Source organism: Hypanus sabinus, chromosome 18 (assembly GCF_030144855.1).
Source record: "Hypanus sabinus isolate sHypSab1 chromosome 18, sHypSab1.hap1, whole genome shotgun sequence".
NCBI lineage: Eukaryota > Metazoa > Chordata > Chondrichthyes > Myliobatiformes > Dasyatidae > Hypanus > Hypanus sabinus.
Genome location: NC_082723.1, coordinates 65,710,488 through 65,736,507, shown reverse-complemented (window position 1 = coordinate 65,736,507; position 26,020 = coordinate 65,710,488). Strand labels below are relative to the sequence as shown.

Below are 26,020 nucleotides of genomic sequence, written 5' to 3'. Positions count from 1 at the left end.
AGCTGAATTTCAAGATATTCCTTTTTATCTCATTCTCTGCAAGCATTCAAATATAACACTTTCAGTCCAGTATTTTTTGCTTTCTGTTTTAACTGCACCACGTCTCTGTTGCCCTGTAACTCATCCCACTGACTGATTAAGCCTCATCTCCTGCCTGTTCTTTCTATCGTCTCTGCTGCACGCTATCTTTGATTTATTTCTGTTTTCTCCTTCCTCAGCCCTATCACTGCGATTCCCATCCCCCTGTCAAATTAGTTTAAACCTTCCCTAACAGCCGTGTGTGTGTGTGTGTGTTGCTCTGGATTTCCAGCTTCTGCAGAATCCCCTGTGTTTAGGCTCATGCTGTGGGTTTTTTTTACAGACAGGTACTCTGGGAGAGAACTTTACGATGACGCCGAGCCGACACTCTGCGGGGCAGAGACCAGGGTTTTCGTGGCCCTCTTCGACTACGACCCGTTGTCGATGTCACCAAACCCCGATGCAGCTGAGGAAGAACTGCCATTCCGAGAGGGACAGATCATTCAGGTACTCTGAATCAGAATCAGATTTGGGTTTAATATCTCTGGCGTATGTCATGAAACTTGTTTTGCAGCAGCAGTACCCTGCAGTACATAGTAATAAAAATAATCATAAATTACCATGAGAAATACATAATCTTAATTGAAACCCCACTGGTTTGCTTGGCTGCATAAGTCTGTGGAATCCCGCCAAACCCATGAGATGGTAATGACTTTCTCACCCCAAACCCTGATTTGTGTGTATGCTGAGTAATCCGTTACCCTGTTACAACTCAGTGCCAAGAAATAACAGGCATACGGTTAAAGGAATTATATTTATTAATCTTAACTGAAGGGTTAGTAAAGAAAAGGGGAATAAAAGCAAGTAGGGCCCATTATAATTAGTCAAATGTGCACAGGCTGGAGCTCAACTCTTCCAAAAGTCACGTTCACCGATTCTCAGTCGACCCCAGCGCCATGCTCCCATCGAATCACGCCCCCCCCACCCCCGGGTCGATTGGTTCTCTCCAGCTCCTTCTCACTTCCTCTCCCGCCGAGCAAAGGACCCAGTTCACATTTCAAACTACCGTAACCCAAACACTGCTTCGACAGGAAGATCATACATTAGCAGCGAAACCTTTCTCGGCGTGTTACATAATAAAATTAGATGAGTAGTACAGAGAGTGAGCAAAATAGTGTTCGTGGGTTCAATGGCAGAGGGGAAACAGCTGTTCCTGAATCGTTGAGTGTGTGTCTTCAGGCTCCTGTACCTCCTCCCTGATGGCAGAGGGGAAGAAGCTGTTCCTGAATCGCTGAGTGTGTGTCTTCAGGCTCCTGTACCTCCTCCCTGATGGCAGAGGGGAAGAAGCTGTTCCTGAATCACTGAGTGTGTGTCTTCAGGCTCCTGTACCTCCTCCCTGATGGCGGAGGGGAAGAAGCTGCTCCTGAATCGTTGAGTGTGTGTCTTCAGGCTCCTGTACCTCCTCCCTGATGGCAGAGGGGAAGAAGCTGTTCCTGAATCGTTGAGTGTGTGTCTTCAGGCTCCTGTACCTCCTCCCTGATGGCGGAGGGGAAGAAGCTGTTCCTGAATCGTTGAGTGTGTGTCTTCAGGCTCCTGTACCTCCTCCCTGATGGCGGAGGGGAAGAAGCTGCTCCTGAATCGTTGAGTGTGTGTCTTCAGGCTCCTGTACCTCCTCCCTGATGGCGGAGGGGAAGAAGCTGTTCCTGAATCGTTGAGTGTGTGTCTTCAGGCTCCTGTACCTCCTCCCTGATGGCGGAGGGGAAGAAGCTGTTCCTGAATCGTTGAGTGTGTGTCTTCAGGCTCCTGTACCTCCTCCCTGATGGCGGAGGGGAAGAAGCTGTTCCTGAATCGTTGAGTGTGTGTCTTCAGGCTCCTGTACCTCCTCCCTGATGGCAGAGGGGAAGAAGCTGTTCCTGAATCGTTGAGTGTGTGTCTTCAGGCTCCTGTACCTCCTCCCTGATGGCAGAGGGGAAGAAGCTGTTCCTGAATCGTTGAGTGTGTGTCTTCAGGCTCCTGTACCTCCTCCCTGATGGCGGAGGGGAAGAAGCTGTTCCTGAATCGTTGAGTGTGTGTCTTCAGGCTCCTGTACCTCCTCCCTGATGGCGGAGGGGAAGAAGCTGTTCCTGAATCGCTGAGTGTGTGTCTTCAGGCTCCTGTACCTCCTCCCTGATGGCAGAGGGGAAGAAGCTGTTCCTGAATCGTTGAGTGTGTGTCTTCAGGCTCCTGTACCTCCTCCCTGATGGCGGAGGGGAAGAAGCTGTTCCTGAATCGTTGAGTGTGTGTCTTCAGGCTCCTGTACCTCCTCCCTGATGGCGGAGGGGAAGAAGCTGTTCCTGAATCATTGAGTGTGTGTCTTCAGGCTCCTGTACCTCCTCCCTGATGGCAGAGGGGAAGAAGCTGTTCCTGAATCGTTGAGTGTGTGTCTTCAGGCTCCTGTACCTCCTCCCTGATGGCGGAGGGGAAGAAGCTGTTCCTGAATCACTGAGTGTGTGTCTTCAGGCTCCTGTACCTCCTCCCTGATGGCAGAGGGGAAGAAGCTGTTCCTGAATCACTGAGTGTGTGTCTTCAGGCTCCTGTACCTCCTCCCTGATGGCAGAGGGGAAGAAGCTGTTCCTGAATCACTGAGTGTGTGTCTTCAGGCTCCTGTACCTCCTCCCTGATGGCGGAGGGGAAGAAGCTGCTCCTGAATCGTTGAGTGTGTGTCTTCAGGCTCCTGTACCTCCTCCCTGATGGCAGAGGGGAAGAAGCTGTTCCTGAATCGTTGAGTGTGTGTCTTCAGGCTCCTGTACCTCCTCCCTGATGGCGGAGGGGAAGAAGCTGTTCCTGAATCGTTGAGTGTGTGTCTTCAGGCTCCTGTACCTCCTCCCTGATGGCGGAGGGGAAGAAGCTGTTCCTGAATCGTTGAGTGTGTGTCTTCAGGCTCCTGTACCTCCTCCCTGATGGCAGAGGGGAAGAAGCTGTTCCTGAATCGTTGAGTGTGTGTCTTCAGGCTCCTGTACCTCCTCCCTGATGGCAGAGGGGAAGAAGCTGTTCCTGAATCACTGAGTGTGTGTCTTCAGGCTCCTGTACCTCCTCCCTGATGGCAGAGGGGAAGAAGCTGTTCCTGAATCACTGAGTGTGTGTCTTCAGGCTCCTGTACCTCCTCCCTGATGGCGGAGGGGAAGAAGCTGCTCCTGAATCGTTGAGTGTGTGTCTTCAGGCTCCTGTACCTCCTCCCTGATGGCAGAGGGGAAGAAGCTGTTCCTGAATCGTTGAGTGTGTGTCTTCAGGCTCCTGTACCTCCTCCCTGATGGCGGAGGGGAAGAAGCTGTTCCTGAATCGTTGAGTGTGTGTCTTCAGGCTCCTGTACCTCCTCCCTGATGGCGGAGGGGAAGAAGCTGTTCCTGAATCGTTGAGTGTGTGTCTTCAGGCTCCTGTACCTCCTCCCTGATGGCAGAGGGGAAGAAGCTGTTCCTGAATCGTTGAGTGTGTGTCTTCAGGCTCCTGTACCTCCTCCCTGATGGCAGAGGGGAAGAAGCTGTTCCTGAATCGTTGAGTGTGTGTCTTCAGGCTCCTGTACCTCCTCCCTGATGGCGGAGGGGAAGAAGCTGTTCCTGAATCGTTGAGTGTGTGTCTTCAGGCTCCTGTACCTCCTCCCTGATGGCGGAGGGGAAGAAGCTGTTCCTGAATCGCTGAGTGTGTGTCTTCAGGCTCCTGTACCTCCTCCCTGATGGCAGAGGGGAAGAAGCTGTTCCTGAATCGTTGAGTGTGTGTCTTCAGGCTCCTGTACCTCCTCCCTGATGGCGGAGGGGAAGAAGCTGTTCCTGAATCGTTGAGTGTGTGTCTTCAGGCTCCTGTACCTCCTCCCTGATGGCGGAGGGGAAGAAGCTGTTCCTGAATCGTTGAGTGTGTGTCTTCAGGCTCCTGTACCTCCTCCCTGATGGCAGAGGGGAAGAAGCTGTTCCTGAATCGTTGAGTGTGTGTCTTCAGGCTCCTGTACCTCCTCCCTGATGGCAGAGGGGAAGAAGCTGTTCCTGAATCGTTGAGTGTGTGTCTTCAGGCTCCTGTACCTCCTCCCTGATGGCGGAGGGGAAGAAGCTGTTCCTGAATCGTTGAGTGTGTGTCTTCAGGCTCCTGTACCTCCTCCCTGATGGCGGAGGGGAAGAAGCTGTTCCTGAATCGCTGAGTGTGTGTCTTCAGGCTCCTGTACCTCCTCCCTGATGGCAGAGGGGAAGAAGCTGTTCCTGAATCGCTGAGTGTGTGTCTTCAGGCTCCTGTACCTCCTCCCTGATGGCAAAGAGGAAGAAGCTGTTGCTGAATCGCTGAGTGTGTGTCTTCAGGCTCCTGTACCTCCTCCCTGATGCTAATGATGAGAACAAGGCACGACCTGGGTGGTGGGGGTCCTTAATGATGGATGCTGCCTTTTTATGGCATCGCTCCTTGAAGATGTCCTGGACGCTGGGGGGGGATGGTGCCCCTGATGGACAGGGGTTAGTTTAGAACTCTCTGCAGCTTTTTCTGATTCTGTGCAGTAGCCCCCACCCCTTAGAAACTTGTGCGAGAGGCAGGCTGATGGCCTGGGGTGAGGGAGTGCAGAGGTTCAGCCGGTGGGTTTTGTGTCCCAATTCACCCAATACAGAGGACTTGCAGAGAAAATGGATGAAAGATCCTCCAAGCATGAACCTCAGTTTCTCCAGTCTCCCGTATCTCTTTTTCCATTCCCTGTTCTGGTTTCCCTCTCACCCTTTCTCTTCTCAACTGCCCTTCACCTCCCTTTGGTGACCCTCCTCCTTCCCTTTCTCCCATGCTCCACTCTCCTGTCCTATCAGATGCCTTCTTCCTCAGTCCTTTACCTCTTCCACCAATCACCTCCCATCTTCTTACTTCATCTCCCCTCCCCCACCCACCCACCTATCATCTTCCATCTTGTCCTCCCCCTCATGGCACCTTCTTATTCCGGCTTCTGCCCCCTTCCTTTCCAGTCCTGATGATCTCGGTCCAATATGTCGACTGTTTATTCCCCTCCACTGATCTGCTGAGTTCCTCCAGCATTGTGTGTGCGTGTGTGTGTGTGTTGCTCAGTTAACTGAAGCCATGTTTCTGTGGACACAGGGAAGGGTGTGTCAGCAGCATGCTCTGCCTTGGACTGCTGAAATTCACCCACTGTTTCTCTGTTTATCCTCTTTCTCCACAGCCAGGGATTGAGGAAACTCTTCCAAATCTGTCGTCCTGAGATACATAACCCCCATTGAGTCTGTTTCGTCATGTCATCATGGCTGATCCATTTCCCTCTCGTCCCCAATGTCCTCCCTTCTTCCTGTATCTCTTCATACCCTGACTAATCAAGAATCTATCAACATCTGGCTTAAATATACCCAACGATGGCTCCCACAGCCACCTCTGGCAATGAACTCCACGGTTTCACCACTCTCTGGCTCACCACTCCCTCCTCATCTCCATTCTCATTGGGAAGCAACCTAATTCTGGTCTTAGACATAGGAAACATTCTCTCCATACCCACTCTATCAAGGCCATTCAATATTCAACAGGTTTCAATCTGATCCTCCCTCATTCTTCTAAACTCCAGTGAGTACAGTCCCAGAGCCATCAATTAGTCCTGATATTCAGTCCCAGAGACAATTTCATGAACCCTCTCCAGACTCTCCAGTGCCAGCACACCCTTCCTTAGATAATGAGCCCCAAGCTGCTCACAATACTCCAAGTGAGGCCTCACCAGTGCTTTGTAAAGTCTCAGCATCAGATTCTTGCTTTTGTATTTAAGACAAAACAGGCACAAACCTGTCACTTCAGAATAACTTCATTATGCATTGGTGGAACAAAGAGAACTGAAAAGCAGACAGTGACAAAGCAGGAGAGAGAGAGAGAAGCAAAAAGAAAGAAAGGGAAGAAGAGGGCACAGCCACATACTCACCTCTTTTTATACCCGTCAATAAATACTTAATTTAAATTTACAGATAATAGCCAATCAGACAGCTCCTATTCAAATAATACTGCACCAGAGCTTTCGATGTGGCTACTAGGGGACACACTGAACAACTGCATATACACACTGTCACCACTAGGGGACACACTGTACAACTGCATATACACACTGTCACCACTAGGGGACACACTGAACAACTGCATATACACACTGTCACCACTAGGGGACACACTGTACAACTGCATATACACACTGTCACCACTAGGGGACACACTGTACAACTGCATATACACACTGTGACCACTAGGGGACACACTGAACAACTGCATATACACACTGTGACCACTAGGGGACACACTGAACAACTGCATATACACACTGTCACCACTAGGGGACACACTGAACAACTGCATATACACACTGTCACCACTAGGGGACACACTGAACAACAGCATATACACACTGTGACCACTAGGGGACACACTGAACAACTGCATATACACACTGTCACCACTAGGGGACACACTGTACAACTGCATATACAGACTGTCACCACTAGGGGACACACTGTACAACTGCATATACACACTGTCACCACTAGGGGACACACTGTACAACTGCATATACACACTGTGACCACTAGGGGACACACTGAACAACTGCATATACACACTGTGACCACTAGGGGACACACTGAACAACTGCATATACACACTGTCACCACTAGGGGACACACTGAACAACTGCATATACACACTGTCACCACTAGGGGACACACTGAACAACAGCATATACACACTGTGACCACTAGGGGACACACTGAACAACTGCATATACACACTGTCACCACTAGGGGACACACTGTACAACTGCATATACAGACTGTCACCACGAGGGGACACTCTGAACAACTGCATATACACACTGTGACCACTAGGGGACACACTGAACAACTGCATATACACACTGTGACCACTAGGGGACACACTGAACAACTGCATATACACACTGTCACCACTAGGGGACACACTGAGCAACTGCATATACACACTGTCACCACTAGGGGACACACTGTACAACTGCATATACAGACTGTCACCACGAGGGGACACACTGAACAACTGCATATACACACTGTGACCACTAGGGGACACACTGAACAACTGCATATACACACTGTCACCACTAGGGGACACACTGAACAACTGCATACCCACACTGTCACCAGTAGGGGACACACTGAACAACTGCATATACACACTGTGACCACTAGGGGACACACTGAACAACTGCATATACACACTGTCACCACTAGGGGACACACTGAACAACTGCAAATACACACTGTCACCACTAGGGTACACACTGAACAACTGCATATACACACTGTGACCACTAGGGGACACACTGTACAACTGCATATACACACTGTGACCACAAGGGGACACACTGAACAACTGCATATACACACTGTGACCACTAGGGGACACACTGAACAACTGCATATACACACTGTCACCACTAGGGGACACACTGAACAACTGCATATACACACTGTCACCACTAGGGGACACACTGAACAACTGCAAATACACACTGTCACCACTAGGGTACACACTGAACAACTGCATATACACACTGTCACCACTAGGGGACACACTGAACAACTGCATATACACACTGTCACCACTAGGGGACACACTGAACAACTGCAAATACACACTGTCACCACTAGGGTACACACTGAACAACTGCATATACACACTGTGACCACTAGGGGACACACTGTACAACTGCATATACACACTGTGACCACAAGGGGACACACTGAACAACTGCATATACACACTGTGACCACTAGGGGACACACTGAACAACTGCATATACACACTGTCACCACTAGGGGACACACTGAACAACTGCATATACACACTGTCACCACTAGGGGACACACTGAACAACTGCATATACACACTGACCACTAGGGGACACACTGAACAACTGCATATACACACTGTCACCACTAGGGGACACACTGAACAACTGCATATACACACTGTCACCACTAGGGGACACACTGAACAACTGCATATACACACTGACCACTAGGGGACACACTGAACAACTGCATATACACACTGTCACCACTAGGAAATATACTAAGCAGTTACTTGTATATAAGTAGTCATAAAAGTACAAGGTGTATTAATAGTTAAACTGCAAAGAAAGTAACAATTAAATTGTCGAACTGAAGAATTAAAGTCTGAATCAACACCCATCTGCTGTCCTCCAGCCTCTATCAGCGCCACCCTGTCAAAGACCTGCTTATTATCACGTGAACAGCTATATGTCTGCACAATTGCTCCAGGCAGCGGGATGTGCACAAGGGCCTTGGAAAGTGATCCAGGGTTTGTGCTGCTCTGGGTCGCTGCAGCGAGTGCTGGAGCCTGGTTGTGCATGCTGGGGTCAGTGTCTTGTGGCATGCTGGGACCATGTGTAGCTTTGTGGAGCCTTGGAACACGAGCTGGGGCTGGAGAAGGGTTGCGGGACTGGTCCGGCGTTTGTGCCGGAGCCATACTAACGAGCAGGTCACTGTTCTTCAGGTCCACGGGAGTAAGGACGCAGATGGGTTCTACCACGGAGAGATTGATGGCAGAGTGGGTCTCATACCCTGCAACATGGTGTCGGAGATCCAGGCGGACAGCGAAGAGATGGTGGAACAGCTGGTGACGCAGGGGTTCCTGCCCCTCAACACTCCTGTGGAGAAAATTGGTATTGCTGGGTGGCTGTTGAGCGAGGCTTGTCTTCTGTGCTTGGAATGCGTTCATTTGCAATCTTCAAATGCTTAGTGCGAGGTGTGCAATTGGGTGTGGTTGTGTGTGCATTGGATCATCATAACAAGGGAGGCTTCTGATGGCTAATGCCACCGTAACACCTTTAATCAGGCAGACTTACAGTTCTTGGCCCAAAATATCAAACTACCCGCTTCCCTTCCACTGATGCTGCCTGACCTGCTGAGTTCCTGCAGCATCTTGGGTCCCGCTCAAGGTTCCCAGCATCTACAACTATCTCTCAGCTTTGCCTTGGTTCCTGTGCAAAAGGAACGTTGAACAGACAGTGGAAGACGAGAGAGAGGCAAGCTGAAGGGACTCCCCATGACGCGAGGCTGGGAGCCATACCAGTTGGCTCAGTGGGGTTGCTATAGACTGTGAGGGAGAGGCCCTGCTCCCTGGGGGTCGAGTCTTCCACTCTTTAACATTGGGCTGCTGAGGTTATGAAGCCTCCCAGGTGAGACAATTCCCTGAAGAAAGGTCTCGGCCTGAAACATCAACTGTTTATTCATTTCCAGAGACGCTGCCTGACCTGCTGAGTTCCTCCAGCATTTTGTGTGTGTGGCTCAACACAGCAACCCATTCATTCGCAGACATGGGGAGGGGGGTATTTCCCTGCCCAATCTCACCCCAGGCTCCTCCACGGCTGCTGCATTGCCACTAGGATACTCTCGGCTCAGTAACACGCTGGTTAAACGCCCAGCAGGCATCCGAGAAATTCCTGCGGTTGCTTCACTTTTTCTCTTGTCTTTTGTTTCTGTTTGTACGCCTTCCCCGCTGAAGCCAACTCTGAGCGTTACAAAGAGAGTACGCGCTCTGTTACCCGCAGGTCCCGAAAGTCCAAACGAGGTCTGTCTAAACTAACTTCTTCTCATAAAAGTCGTGTGCTGTCTATCTTTTGAGTGTGCTGATTTGCTTTGGGCCAATGAAGTGCATTGTTTCTTTTTGTTTCTGTTGGTATCTGAGTGCTTGTGGAACACCTCAAATAATAAGCGTATGTACATGAGGCAGAGTGTGAGCATGTGTACACAAGACAGAGGGTGTGTGTGAGTGTGTGTGTGTGTGAGTGTGTGTGTGTGTGTCTCTGCGTGTGTTTGTGTGAGTGAGTGAGTGTGTTTGTGTGTGAGTGAGTGAGTGAGTTGGTGTGTGTGTGCGTGTGCTTGTGTGTGAGTGAGTGAGTGTGTGTGTGTGTGTGTGTGTGTGAGGGAGTGTGTGAATGTGTGTGTGTGTTTGTGTGTGAGTTAGTGTGCGTGTTTGTGTGTGTGTGTGAGAGAATGTGTGTGTGTGTGAGTGTGTGTGTCTCTGTGTGTGAGTGTGCGTGTGAGATTCTCTCCTCTCCCTTTGAACTGGCATCCCTTGTTTATCTGGCTCTCTGTGTTTTCCACTCTGGGTGAACTGCTCCACTCCTCACCGGCTCCTGGGGAGTTTGAATTCTCCCCCATCCCCTCTCAACCTGGCCATTCTAAACTCTGACCTGACCCCCTACTCCACAGCAGTGATTGGATTCTGTACAAAGAGCTAGGCCAGTGAGAGGAGAGCTGGGATCTCTTAGATTCCCATTTACTTGTACATCAGAATAAATAGTAAAATGTGAAATGTGGCGTCAGTGTTAACAACCTACACAATCTAACGGTCACTCACCACATATACTCGCGTCGACATAACACGTCCACTTGTTCAGCAACAACAAGAAGCCCCTTTTCTTTCCTCCGTCTGCCCCTCCCCACCTTCCTCCCTCTCCCCTTTTCTTCTCTCTCTCCCCTCCTCTCCATCTCCCACTATCTCTCCCCCACCCCCCACACACACACACTCACACACGCGCATGCACACACTCACACACGTGCACGCACACACACTCGCACGCACACACATTCGCACACACACGCTCACACACACGCATGCACACTCACACATGCATGCACACACTCTCACACACACTCACACTCACACTCACACACACACACACCATTCCGACAGCACAGCTCAACAGTGGCAACGGAAGAGCAAACCCCTTGCTCTCACACACACAGACAGGTGTCCAACCACAGGACAGGGTGCCTCTGGGCCTCGGGCCTCCATTCCTCGGCCCTGTACCCGGAGTCGCAGCTGATGCTCTTCCATCACCAATCTCCGCCCGGCCTACTCCCAGGGATGGAGCAGTCACCCAGAGGGGCCCCACCCCGCCCCTCATGTCTTGTGTTCCCCTCCGCGGGCGCCGTGTGTGTGTGCAGAATCTTCAGCTCTGTGAGGCAGGACCACAGCCGGGTCACCAATTCCCGCCGTTTCCTGGGGCTCTCACCTCCAGGATTCACCGGCCCTGGGCGATTGCCCCCAGAGGATGGGGTGGGGGTGGGTGTGGGGAGTTGGGGTCTCGCACCGTTCGATACATAGGCCCATTGGCCCGGCCGAGTTACCTGCGCTCGCAAACAGAGTGGAACATTCCAGAGGCACTCAGCGGGGGGTGGAGTGGGAGGGAGGTGGGGGGGAGTTCACCACTCAGGTTGGAGGGGCCCGTGCTGAGTGTTTCCGGCATGTTCTGTCTCAGGCTTCCAGTTGTCGCTGTTCATGACCAGTAAGAAGGGTTGGTAAATTTGTCAGCTCCCTGTGACCAGTGGAAATCGAACCCACCTCCTCTCTCATCCCTCAGCCCTGCTCCCACCTTATCCCCTCCCCTCCCTCTCTCCATCCCTCTTCCCTCCATCTCCCTCTCACTTTCCTTTCCCCTCCCTCGTGGTCCCACTCCCACCCCTCCTCCTCCACCCCTCCATCTACCCTTCGCCCTCTTCCCTTCCCACTTCCCCTCCACCCTCTCCTACTCCCTCTCGCCCTCCTTCTGCCCCCCTCCTCCCCTTCCTCTCTCCCTCCCTACATCCTGCATCAGTCCTTTGATCCTGTCCTCTCCATCTGCCCTCTTTCCCCCTCTCTTGTTCCCTCACCCCTCCTTTCCGCCTTTCTCCCTCCTACCCCTCACCCTAAATTGACTTCCTCTCTCTCGCTCCCCCTTGTCCTCCCGCCCCACTTTCCTGATCACTCGAGTGTCTGTTCTGGCTGTTGTGTTGCCAGAGATTTGGGGAGATGGAGGAGGGGTAATGTTGGTTGTGGGAAGGGGTGGGGGCGATTCCGGGGGCCGCGGCTGTGTGATTGTTAAACCAGCCTTTCCTTCCCCACTGCAGAGCGCGACAGGAGGAGCAGCCGCCCGTTTCCGGTCACGTCCCGCAGGATGGTGGCCTTGTATGACTACGATCCAAGGGAGAGCTCCCCAAACGTTGACGTGGAGGTAGGGGCAGAGGTCACACCACTTCCAAACCTCCCTCAGACCCCTTCCGGTATAGGCACCATCCCCTTATGATAGGCCTGGATCTCCGACCACCTCCCAGAGCAAACTTTCAGCAGGCTGTTGACCGCATAGGGGAGAGAAGGGCCTTGAGACTAATGATAGAGGCATCACCACTCCGATGGGCCGAGTGGCCTCGTCCTGTGCTGTGAGAAGCTCTTCAGTGTCAGCATGTTGGTGCGGTACGCTGGAGAGGTGCGGACCAGAAATGAGAAAAACAGTTCTTTTCCACAAGCAGTGAGGCTGATCAACACCTCCACACCCCCAACCACCACTACTTTACCATTTCCTGTCAGAGTCACCTTATGTACAGACACTCTTGTGCCTAGCGTCACTTTACAGACATATAATCGATCTATCTATCTATGAGGACCTCTGATGGTCGGGGTTGACCGTGGATGCTGTGCCCCAGCTGTCTACGTGGTACGCAGGCCAGGGCAGCACAACATGGAGAGCAAGCTGTTGCTCATTCAGCAGTCTCCCCATCTCCACGCAGCTGAGGAACGGCAGAGACCGATACAGTTTGGCACCAGGAGTGGCCAGTCAGCGTTGAACTCAACGAAGGACTCCAGCTCTGGGTTTTTCCTCAGTGCTTACTCCTGTAGTCTTCCCCGTGAGTGGGTACAGCCACAAGACAGTGGAAGTTTGAGATCAGAGTTTTCCTTCCCCTAGAAGAGATGCCAAGCACAGCTGACAGGCCCCATCTGCCCAAAGCAACTGGTTTTAAGACACCCCTAACCTGCCTCTCTTCTCCTGTCAGTAGAAACGGTTCCACAGTCTATCTTATGTATTTATATTTATTTTGTTGTTTTATTATTGTGTTCTTTGTCTTATTGTGGTACACTCCTCATCTCCGTTCTAAAAGGACGCCCCTTTATTCTGAGGCTGTGTCCTCTTTCCCTCCAGAGGAAACATCCTCTCCACGTCCACTCTATCAAGACCTTTCATCATTCGATAGGTTTCAATGAGGCTACCCCTCATTCTTCTCAGTTCTAGTGAATGGAGGCCCAGAGCCATCAAACGCCCTTCGCCATTCTATCGCACAAAGTTTCATGAACCTCCTTTGAACCCTCTCCAGTTTCAGCACATCTTTTCGAAGATAAGGGGCCCAAAACAGCTCACAGTACTCCAGAGGCCTCACCAGTGCTTTATAAAGTCTCAACATTACCTTCTTGCTTTTATATTCTAATCCTCTCAAAATGAATGCTAACATTGCATTTGCCTTCCTCACCACTGTCTCAACCTGCAAATTAACCTTCAGGGAATCCTGCACAAGGACTCCAAAGTCTGCTTACACCTCAGCTTTTTGTATTTTCTCTCCACTTAAAAAACAGTCAGCCCTTTCATTTCTTCTGCCGAAGTGCACAGCCATATTCTTCTCGACAGTGCTCCATTTCTTAACGATTCTCCTAATCTGTCTGTGTCCTCTGTAGCCTCTCTGCTTCCTCAAAACTCCCTTGCCCCTCCATCTATCTTCATATCATCTGCAAACTTTGCGACAAAGTCATCCATTCCATCAACCAAATCTTTGACATATAATGTAAGAAGAATCAGTCCAAGCACAGACCCCTTTGGGACACCACATCACCGGCAGCCAGCCAGAAAAGGCACCCTTATCCCTCCCTTATCCACTCATTGCCTCCTGCCAATCAGCCACTGCTTTATTCATGTTTGAATCTTTCTTTCCTGTAACACCATGGGCTCGTAGCTTGTTAAGCAGCCTCATGCGTGGCATCTTGTCAAAGGCCTTCTGAAAATTCAAGTACACAACATCAACCGATTCTCCTTTGTCTATCCTGCTTGTTGTTTCCTCAAAGAATTCCAACAGATTTGTCAGGCAAGATTTTCCTTGAGGAAACCATGCTGATTACAGCTTATTTCATTACGTGCCTCCAAAACTACATCCTTAACAATCAACTCCAACATTTTCCCGACCACTGAGGTCAGACTAACTGGCCTATACTTTCCTTTCTTGGCCTCTCTCCCTTCTTGAAGAGTGGAGTGACATTTGCAATTTTTCGGTCTTCCAGAATCTAGTGATTTTTGAAAGATCATTGCTAATGCCTCCACAATCTTCAACCACCACTTTCAGAACCCTGGGGTGTCCACCATGTGGTCCGGGTGACTCATCTACCTTCAGACCTTTCAGTTTCCCAAGAACCTTCTCCCTAGTAATGGTAGTAACTTCACACATTTTATGCCCCCTGACACTTGGAACTTCCACCATACTACTAGTGTCTTCCACGGTAAAGATGAGGCAAAGTACTTATTCAGTTTGTGCACGATCTCATTGTCCCCCATTACTACCTCTCCAGCATCGGTTGCCAGCGGCCCAATATCCACTCTCGCCTTTCTTTTACACATTGTGTATCTGCAGAAACTTTTGGCATCCTCTCTAATAATATTATTACTTTCATGTTCCATCTTTACCTTCTCAATGACTTTTCAGTTGCCTTCTGTTGATATTTAAAAGCTTCCCAATCCTCTAACTTCCCACTAATCTTTGCTCTATTATATGCCCTCTCTTTGGCTTTTATGTTGGCTTTGACTTCTCTTGTTGGCCACGGTTGTCTTTAGAATGCTTCTTCCTCTTCAGGATGTGCAGTGTGTATCTTGTGCCTTCCAAATTGCTTCAGAAATTTCCAGCCGTTGCTGCTCTGCCACATCCTTACTACTGTTTGGGGGTCTGTATACAACTCTCAACAGCAACTTTTTACCCTTGCAGTTCCTTAGCTCTATCCACAGTGGTTCAACACCTTCCGACCCTATGTCACCTCTTTATAATGATTTGATTTCATATTTTACCAGCAGAGCAATGGTGCCCCCTCTTCTTCCTGTCTGTCCTTTCGATACAATGTGTATCCTTGAATATTAAGCTCCCAACTATAATCTTCTTTCAGCCATGATTCAGTGATGCCTATTCCGTGTACTGTGTGCATTCAAATCCAACACCTTCAATCCTGTATTCATAATTTTTGTCTGCCTTTCACGTTGCGGCTCATCCTGTTGACAGCCTCTCCTCACTACACGTTGCCTCTGTTTGTAAACCAGCCACCTCATCTTCAGCACTGTTATCTGCCTTTCCTACGACACCTCTTGAAACATCTGCAGCTCAGGACACTAGTCACACAATGCTCAACCTTTTGATTCCTAACTCTATCTGAGATCTCACCAACATCTGCCTCCACAACCTCTCCACTACCTGTCCTGACACTCTGGTTCCCATCCCCCTGCAACTCTAGTTTAAACCCCACCCTGCAGCATTAACAAACCTTCCCACTAGGATTAGTCCTCAGGTGCAACCCGTCCCTTCTGTACAGGTCCCACCTTCCCTGGAAAAGAGCCCGATAATCCAAAACTCTTATTGCCCCCCCCCCCCACACACAAACACACCAACTCCTTAGCCACATGTTAAACTGTAAAATCTTCCTATTTCTGGTCTCACGAGCACATAACACGGGTAGCAATCCTGAGATCAGAACCCTGGAGATCCTGCCCTTTAACTTAGTACCTAACTCCCCGAACTCCCAATGGAGAACTTCATCACTCATCCTACCCATGTCATTGGTACCTATGTGGACCACAACTTCTAGCTGTTCACTTAAGGATGCTGAGGACTCTGTCTGAGATGTCCTGGACCCAGGCACCTGAGAGGCAACGTGCAATCTGAGAATCTTGTTCTTGCCCACAGGACCTCCTATCCGTTCCCCTAACTAACGAATTCCAGCATGTATCACCACAGCGAGCCTCTTGGTCCCTTCTCTTCCCTTCCGAGTCACAGAGCCAGTCAGCTAACACTGACTTTCGTCTTTTGGTCATTTCCCCCCCCCCCCCCCAACAATACCTGTTGCTGAGGGTGGCCACAGGAGTATCTGCACTGCGTCCTTAATCCCTTACCCCTTCCCGACAGTCACCCAGTTTCCAGTGTCCACCCTCAGTCTCCTGAATGATCTGGAGTTCACCCAGTTCCAGCTCCAACTCCTCAACGTGGATCGTTAGAAGATGCAGCTGGATGAACTTCTCGCAGATGTTGTCGTCAGTGGAGACGCGTGACGTGTCCGTTGACAGACGTGTGTGGTGTGCCCTCTGCACCCCTCCACCCTCGCGGCCATCGCTCCTGCAGCCTGCTCTGGCCAACGTGCCATTACGGCCCCTCCCTGCCAATCGCGCTCACACACAACATTCCCCGTCATCTTTAATTTAACAGCTGCACAGACCAACTGCTGCTCTGAGCAGGGATACTTTCACATGGACAACAGAAGCTACGAGCACGGGAGCATTTCAGTTACCGCGCAGCCCGCCCCGCTTGGGAATGGTGCTCACGCATCTCTCTCCGTGATTGACGTCAGGAACTTATTTCTGTGTTGCAGGCGGAGTTAACGTTCTGCGCAGGAGACATCATCAGCGTCTGGGGAGAACTGGACGAAGATGGTTTCTATTACGTACGTTGGTCTTGTCCGTGTTTCTCAGTAGCTTCAGGGCATCAGTGTGAAAATGTCAGTTCATAGTAGAGATTTGGAGTTGGTTTATAATTGTTACACTTACTAGGGTCCAGTGAAAAGCATCACAGAATCAGGTTTATTTTCACTGACATATGTCATGAACTGTTAGTTCTGTATGTGACAGCAGTACAATGCAATGTCATAGAGTCACAGGAAAGTACAGCACAGAAACAGGCCCTTCAGCCCATCTTGTCCATGCCGAGCCATTTAAACTGCCTACTCCCATCAACCTGTACCGGGACCATAGCTCTCCATACCCCTACTGTCCATGTACCTATCCAAACCTCTCAAACATTGAAACCAAGCTCGTATGCACCTCTTGTGCTGGCAGCTCATTCCACACTCTTACCACCCTCTGAGTGAAGAAGTTTACCTTCATGGTCCCTTTAAACATTTCACCTTTCACCCTTAACCCATGACCTCTAGTTGTAGTCCCACCCAACCTCAGTGGAAAAAGCCTGCTTGCATTTACCCTATCTATACCCCTCATAATTTTGTATACCTCTGTCAAATCTCCTCTCAGTCTTCTCTGTTCTGGGGAATAAAGTCCTAACCTATTCAATCTTTCCCTATAACTCAGGTCCTCAAGTCCCAGCAACATTCTTGTAAATTTTCTCTACACTCTTTTAATCTTATTTACATATTTCCTGTAGGAGGGTGGCCAAAACTGCACAAAATTCTCCAAATTAGGCCTCACCAATGTCTTATACAATTTCAACATAACATCCCATCTCCTGTACACAATACTTTGATTTATAAAGGCCAATGTGCCAAAAGTTCTCTTCACTACCCTATCTACCTGTGACACCACTTTCAACGATTTATGAACCTGTATTCCTCGATCCCTTTGTTCTACCTCACACCTTGGTGCCCACCATTCATTGTGTAAGAACCTACCTACTCTGGTTGGTTGTACCGAAGGCCATATATGTTATAATAATAAGTAAATAAATGGTGCTAAACTGTCAGAGCAGAATTAGGCTTTTCAGCCCATCAGATCTGCTCCAGCATTATTAATCCTCTCAACCCCTTTCTCCTGCTCCTCCCCGTAACTTTTCACACCTTGACTAATCAAGAGCCTGCCAACCTCTGCTTTAAATAAACCCGATGACTCGGCCTCCACAGATTCACCACCCTCTGACTAAGTTGATCTTGGAGTAAGTTAAAAGGTCAGCACCACAGTAAGACCTGTACTGTGCCACGTTCTGTGTCGTGGAGCCGTACAACACTACAGTACAGAAATAGGCCATTCAGCCCATCCAGTCTGTGCCAAACCATTTAAACTGCCTAGTCCCATCGACCTGCACTGGGACCACAGCCCTCCATTCCCCTACCATCTACGTACCTATCCAAACTTCTTTTAAGCATCGAAATCGGGCTCACATGCACCACTTGCACTGGCAACTCGATCCACACTCTCACCCCTCTCCAAGTTAAGTAGTTCCCTCTCATATTCTCCTCAAACTTTTCACCTTTTGCCCTTAACCCATAACCGGTAGTTGTAGCCTCAGCCAACCTGAACGAATAAAGCGAGCTTTCACTTACCCTATCTGTATACTCCTCCTGAGTTTATATACCGAGTATTTACCCTATCTGTATACTCCTCCTGAGTTTATATACCGAGTATCTACCCTATCTGTATACTCCTCCTGAGCTTATATACCGAGTATTTACCCTATCTGTATACTCCTCCTGAGTTTATATACCGAGTATCTACCCTATCTGTATACTCCTCCTGAGTTTATATACCGAGTATTTACCCTATCTGTATACTCCTCCTGAGTTTATATACCATTTACCCTATCTGTATACTCATCCTGAGTTTATATACCGAGTATTTACCCTATCTGTATACTCCTCCTGAGTTTATATACCGAGTATTTACCCTATCTGTATACTCCTCCTGAGTTTATATACCGAGTATTTACCCTATCTGTATACTCCTCCTGTTTATATACCGAGTATCTACCCTATCTGTATACTCCTCCTGAGTTTATATACCGAGTATCTACCCTATCTGTATACTCCTCCTGAGTTTATATACCGAGTATGTACCCTATCTGTATACTCCTCCTGAGTTTATATACCGAGTATTTACCCTATCTGTATACTCCTCCTGAGTTTATATACCGAGTATTTACCCTATCTGTATATTCATCCTTTGTTTATATACCGAGTATTTACCCTATCTGTATATTCATCCTGAGTTTATATACCGTGTATCTACCCTATCTGTATACTCCTCCTGAGTTTATATACCGAGTATCTAACCTATCTGTATACTCCTCCTGAGTTTATATACCGAGTATTTACCCTATCTGTATATTCATCCTGAGTTTATATACCGAGTATTTACCCTATCTGTATATTCATCCTGAGTTTATATACCGAGTATTTACCCTATCTGTATACTCCTCCTGAGTTTATATACCGAGTATTTACCCTATCTGTATACTCCTCCTGAGTTTATATACCGAGTATTTACCCTATCTGTATATTCATCCTTTGTTTATATACCGAGTATTTACCCTATCTGTATATTCATCCTGAGTTTATATACCGTGTATCTACCCTATCTGTATACTCCTCCTGAGTTTATATACCGAGTATCTAACCTATCTGTATACTCCTTCTGAGTTTATATACCGAGTATTTACCCTATCTGTATATTCATCCTGAGTTTATATACCGAGTATTTACCCTATCTGTATATTCATCCTGAGTTTATATACCGAGTATTTACCCTATCTGTATACTCCTCCTGAGTTTATATACCGAGTATCTACCCTATCTGTATACACCTCCTGAGTTTATATACCGAGTATTTACCCTATCTGTATACTCCTCCTGAGTTTATATACCGAGTATCTACCCTATCTGTATACTCCTCCTGAGTTTATATACCGTGTATCTACCCTATCTGTATACTCCTCCTGAGTTTATATACCGAGTAACTACCCTATCTGTATACTCCTCCTGAGTTTATATACTGAGTATCTACCCTATCTGTATACTCCTCCTGAGTTTATATACCGAGTATCTACCCTATCTGTATACTCCTCCTGAGTTTATATACCGAGTATCTACCCTATCTGTATACTCCTCCTGAGTTTATATACCGAGTATCTACCCTATCTGTATACTCCTCCTGAGTTTATATACCGAGTATCTACCCTATCTGTATACTCCTCCTGAGTTTATATACCGAGTATTTACCCTATCTGTATACTCCTCCTGAGTTTATATACCGAGTATTTACCCTATCTGTATACTCCTCCTGAGTTTATATACCGAGTATTTACCCTATCTGTATATTCATCCTGAGTTTATATACCGAGTATTTACCCTATCTGTATATTCATCCTGAGTTTATATACCGAGTATTTACCCTATCTGTATACTCCTCCTGAGTTTATATACCGAGTATATACCCTATCTGTATACTCCTCCTGAGTTTATATACCGAGTATATACCCTATCTGTAAACTCCTCCTGAGTTTATATACCGAGTATCTACCCTATCTGTATACTCCTCCTGAGTTTATATACCGAGTATCTACCCTATCTGTATACTCCTCCTGAGTTTATATACCGAGTATCTACCCTATCTGTATACTCCTCCTGAGTTTATATACCGAGTATCTACCCTATCTGTATACTCCTCCTGAGTTTATATACCGAGTATTTACCCTATCTGTATACTCCTCCTGAGTTTATATACCGAGTATTTACCCTATCTGTATATTCATCCTGAGTTTATATACCGAGTATTTACCCTATCTGTATATTCATCCTGAGTTTATATACCGAGTATTTACCCTATCTGTATACTCCTCCTGAGTTTATATACCGAGTATTTACCCTATCTGTATACTCCTCCTGAGTTTATATACCGAGTATTTACCCTATCTGTATACTCCTCCTGAGTTTATATACCGAGTATTTACCCTATCTGTATACTCCTCCTGTTTATATACCGAGTATCTACCCTATCTGTATACTCATCCTGAGTTTATATACCGAGTATTTACCCTATCTGTATACTCCTCCTGAGTTTATATACCGAGTATTTACCCTATCTGTATACTCCTCCTGAGTTTATATACCGAGTATTTACCCTATCTGTATACTCCTCCTGTTTATATACCGAGTATCTACCCTATCTGTATACTCCTCCTGAGTTTATATACCGAGTATCTACCCTATCTGTATACTCCTCCTGAGTTTATATACCGAGTATGTACCCTATCTGTATACTCCTCCTGAGTTTATATACCGAGTATTTACCCTATCTGTATACTCCTCCTGAGTTTATATACCGAGTATTTACCCTATCTGTATATTCATCCTTTGTTTATATACCGAGTATTTACCCTATCTGTATATTCATCCTGAGTTTATATACCGTGTATCTACCCTATCTGTATACTCCTCCTGAGTTTATATACCGAGTATCTAACCTATCTGTATACTCCTCCTGAGTTTATATACCGAGTATTTACCCTATCTGTATATTCATCCTGAGTTTATATACCGAGTATTTACCCTATCTATATTCATCCTGAGTTTATATACCGAGTATTTACCCTATCTGTATACTCCTCCTGAGTTTATATACCGAGTATTTACCCTATCTGTATACTCCTCCTGAGTTTATATACCGAGTATATACCCTATCTGTATACTCCTCCTGAGTTTATATACCGAGTATATACCCTATCTGTATACTCCTCCTGAGTTTATATACCGAGTATCTACCCTATCTGTATACTCCTCCTGAGTTTATATACCGAGTATCTACCCTATCTGTATACTCCTCCTGAGTTTATATACCGAGTATCTACCCTATCTGTATACTCCTCCTGAGTTTATATACCGAGTATCTACCATATCTGTATACTCCTCCTGAGTTTATATACCGAGTATTTACCCTATCTGTATACTCCTCCTGAGTTTATATACCGAGTATTTACCCTATCTGTATATTCATCCTGAGTTTATATACCGAGTATTTACCCTATCTGTATATTCATCCTGAGTTTATATACCGAGTATTTACCCTATCTGTATACTCCTCCTGAGTTTATATACCGAGTATTTACCCTATCTGTATACTCCTCCTGAGTTTATATACCGAGTATTTACCCTATCTGTATACTCCTCCTGAGTTTATATACCGAGTATTTACCCTATCTGTATACTCCTCCTGTTTATATACCGAGTATCTACCCTATCTGTATACTCATCCTGAGTTTATATACCGAGTATTTACCCTATCTGTATACTCCTCCTGAGTTTATATACCGAGTATTTACCCTATCTGTATACTCCTCCTGAGTTTATATACCGAGTATTTACCCTATCTGTATACTCCTCCTGTTTATATACCGAGTATCTACCCTATCTGTATACTCCTCCTGAGTTTATATACCGAGTATCTACCCTATCTGTATACTCCTCCTGAGTTTATATACCGAGTATGTACCCTATCTGTATACTCCTCCTGAGTTTATATACCGAGTATTTACCCTATCTGTATACTCCTCCTGAGTTTATATACCGAGTATTTACCCTATCTGTATATTCATCCTTTGTTTATATACCGAGTATTTACCCTATCTGTATATTCATCCTGAGTTTATATACCGTGTATCTACCCTATCTGTATACTCCTCCTGAGTTTATATACCGAGTATCTAACCTATCTGTATACTCCTCCTGAGTTTATATACCGAGTATTTACCCTATCTGTATATTCATCCTGAGTTTATATACCGAGTATTTACCCTATCTATATTCATCCTGAGTTTATATACCGAGTATTTACCCTATCTGTATACTCCTCCTGAGTTTATATACCGAGTATCTACCCTATCTGTATACTCCTCCTGAGTTTATATACCGAGTATTTACCCTCTGTATACTCCTCCTGAGTTTATATACCGAGTATCTACCCTATCTGTATACTCCTCCTGAGTTTATATACCGAGTATCTACCCTATCTGTATACTCCTCCTGAGTTTATATACCGTGTATCTACCCTATCTGTATACTCCTCCTGAGTTTATATACCGAGTATCTACCCTATCTGTATACTCCTCCTGAGTTTATATACCGAGTAACTACCCTATCTGTATACTCCTCCTGAGTTTATATACCGAGTATTTACCCTATCTGTATACTCCTCCTGAGTTTATATACCGAGTATTTACCCTATCTGTATATTCATCCTGAGTTTATATACCGAGTATTTACCCTATCTGTATATTCATCCTGAGTTTATATACCGAGTATTTACCCTATCTGTATACTCCTCCTGAGTTTATATACCGAGTATCTACCCTATCTGTATACTCCTCCTGAGTTTATATACCGAGTATTTACCCTATCTGTATACTCCTCCTGAGTTTATATACCGAGTATCTACCCTATCTGTATACTCCTCCTGAGTTTATATACCGTGTATCTACCCTATCTGTATACTCCTCCTGAGTTTATATACCGAGTATCTACCCTATCTGTATACTCCTCCTGAGTTTATATACCGAGTATCTACCCTATCTGTATACTCCTCCTGAGTTTATATACCGAGTATCTACCCTATCTGTATACTCCTCCTGAGTTTATATACCGAGTATCTACCCTATCTGTATACTCCTCCTGAGTTTATATACCGAGTATCTACCCTATCTGTATACTCCTCCTGAGTTTATATACCGAGTATCTACCCTATCTGTATACTCCTCCTGAGTTTATATACCGAGTATTTACCCTATCTGTATACTCCTCCTGAGTTTATATACCGAGTATTTACCCTATCTGTATACTCCTCCTGAGTTTATATACCGAGTATCTACCCTATCTGTATACTCCTCCTGAGTTTATATACCGAGTATCTACCCTATCTGTATACTCCTCCTGAGTTTATATACCGTGTATCTACCCTATCTGTATACTCCTCCTGAGTTTATATACCGTGTATCTACCCTATCTGTATACTCCTCCTGAGTTTATATACCGAGTATCTACCCTATCTGTATACTCCTCCTGAGTTTATATACCGAGTATTTACCCTATCTGTATACTCCTCCTGAGTTTATATACTGAGTATCTACCCTATCTGTATACTCCTCCTGAGTTTATATACCGAGTATCTACCCTATCTGTATACTCCTCCTGAGTTTATATACCGAGTATCTACCCTATCTGTATACTCCTCCTGAGTTTATATACCGAGTATCTACCCTATCTGTATACTCCTCCTGAGTTTATATACCGAGTATCTACCCTATCTGTATACTCCTCCTGAGTTTATATACCGAGTATCTACCCTATCTGTATACTCCTCCTGAGTTTATATACCGAGTATCTACCCTATCTGTATACTCCTCCTGAGTTTATATACCGAGTATCTACCCTATCTGTATACTCCTCCTGAGTTTATATACCGAGTATCTACCCTATCTGTATACTCCTCCTGAGTTTATATACCGAGTATCTACCCTATCTGTATACTCCTCCTGAGTTTATATACCGAGTATCTACCCTATCTGTATACTCCTCCTGAGTTTATATACCGAGTATTTACCCTATCTGTATACTCCTCCTGAGTTTATATACCGAGTATTTACCCTATCTGTATACTCCTCCTGAGTTTATATACCGAGTATTTACCCTATCTGTATATTCATCCTGAGTTTATATACCGAGTATTTACCCTATCTGTATATTCATCCTGAGTTTATATACCGAGTATTTACCCTATCTGTATACTCCTCCTGAGTTTATATACCGAGTATATACCCTATCTGTATACTCCTCCTGAGTTTATATACCGAGTATATACCCTATCTGTATACTCCTCCTGAGTTTATATACCGAGTATCTACCCTATCTGTATACTCCTCCTGAGTTTATATACCGAGTATCTACCCTATCTGTATACTCCTCCTGAGTTTATATACCGAGTATCTACCCTATCTGTATACTCCTCCTGAGTTTATATACCGAGTATCTACCCTATCTGTATACTCCTCCTGAGTTTATATACCGAGTATTTACCCTATCTGTATACTCCTCCTGAGTTTATATACCGAGTATTTACCCTATCTGTATATTCATCCTGAGTTTATATACCGAGTATTTACCCTATCTGTATATTCATCCTGAGTTTATATACCGAGTATTTACCCTATCTGTATACTCCTCCTGAGTTTATATACCGAGTATCTACCCTATCTGTATACTCCTCCTGAGTTTATATACCGAGTATTTACCCTATCTGTATACTCCTCCTGAGTTTATATACCGAGTATCTACCCTATCTGTATACTCCTCCTGAGTTTATATACCGTGTATCTACCCTATCTGTATACTCCTCCTGAGTTTATATACCGAGTATCTACCCTATCTGTATACTCCTCCTGAGTTTATATACCGAGTATCTACCCTATCTGTATACTCCTCCTGAGTTTATATACCGAGTATCTACCCTATCTGTATACTCCTCCTGAGTTTATATACCGAGTATCTACCCTATCTGTATACTCCTCCTGAGTTTATATACCGAGTATCTACCCTATCTGTATACTCCTCCTGAGTTTATATACCGAGTATCTACCCTATCTGTATACTCCTCCTGAGTTTATATACGGAGTATCTACCCTATCTGTATACTCCTCCTGAGTTTATATACCGAGTATTTACCCTATCTGTATACTCCTCCTGAGTTTATATACCGAGTATCTACCCTATCTGTATACTCCTCCTGAGTTTATATACCGAGTATTTACCCTATCTGTATACTCCTCCTGAGTTTATATACCGAGTATCTACCCTGTCTGTATACTCCTCCTGAGTTTATATACCATTTACCCTATCTGTATACTCATCCTGAGTTTATATACCGAGTATCTACCCTATCTGTATACTCCTCCTGAGTTTATATACCGAGTATTTACCCTATCTGTATACTCCTCCTGAGTTTATATACCGAGTATCTACCCTATCTGTATACTCCTCCTGAGTTTATATACCGAGTATCTACCCTATCTGTATACTCCTCCTGAGTTTATATACCGAGTATCTACCCTATCTGTATACTCCTCCTGAGTTTATATACCGAGTATCTACCCTATCTGTATACTCCTCCTGAGTTTATATACCGAGTATATACCCTATCTGTATACTCCTCCTGAGTTTATATACCGAGTATCTACCCTATCTGTATACTCCTCCTGAGTTTATATACCGAGTATCTACCCTATCTGTATACTCCTCCTGAGTTTATATACCGAGTATCTACCCTATCTGTATACTCCTCCTGAGTTTATATACCATTTACCCTATCTGTATACTCCTCCTGAGTTTATATACCGAGTATCTACCCTATCTGTATACTCCTCCTGAGTTT

At 46.2% G+C, this 26,020-nt stretch overlaps 1 protein-coding gene across 11 annotated transcripts in view; it reads left to right on the top strand.

The window, feature by feature from the left end:
* Positions 1–26,020, top strand: part of rimbp2b (RIMS binding protein 2b) — a 239,296-nt gene that overhangs the window by 187,396 nt on the left and 25,880 nt on the right. For all 11 annotated transcript variants that reach the window (XM_059994581.1, XM_059994576.1, XM_059994574.1 and 8 more), the window contains 4 exons: positions 362–525; positions 8,545–8,713; positions 11,946–12,049; positions 16,477–16,548. In XM_059994581.1, coding sequence (XP_059850564.1) covers positions 362–525; positions 8,545–8,713; positions 11,946–12,049; positions 16,477–16,548 — 509 coding nt within the window. The remainder of the gene's footprint in view (positions 1–361; positions 526–8,544; positions 8,714–11,945; positions 12,050–16,476; positions 16,549–26,020) is intronic.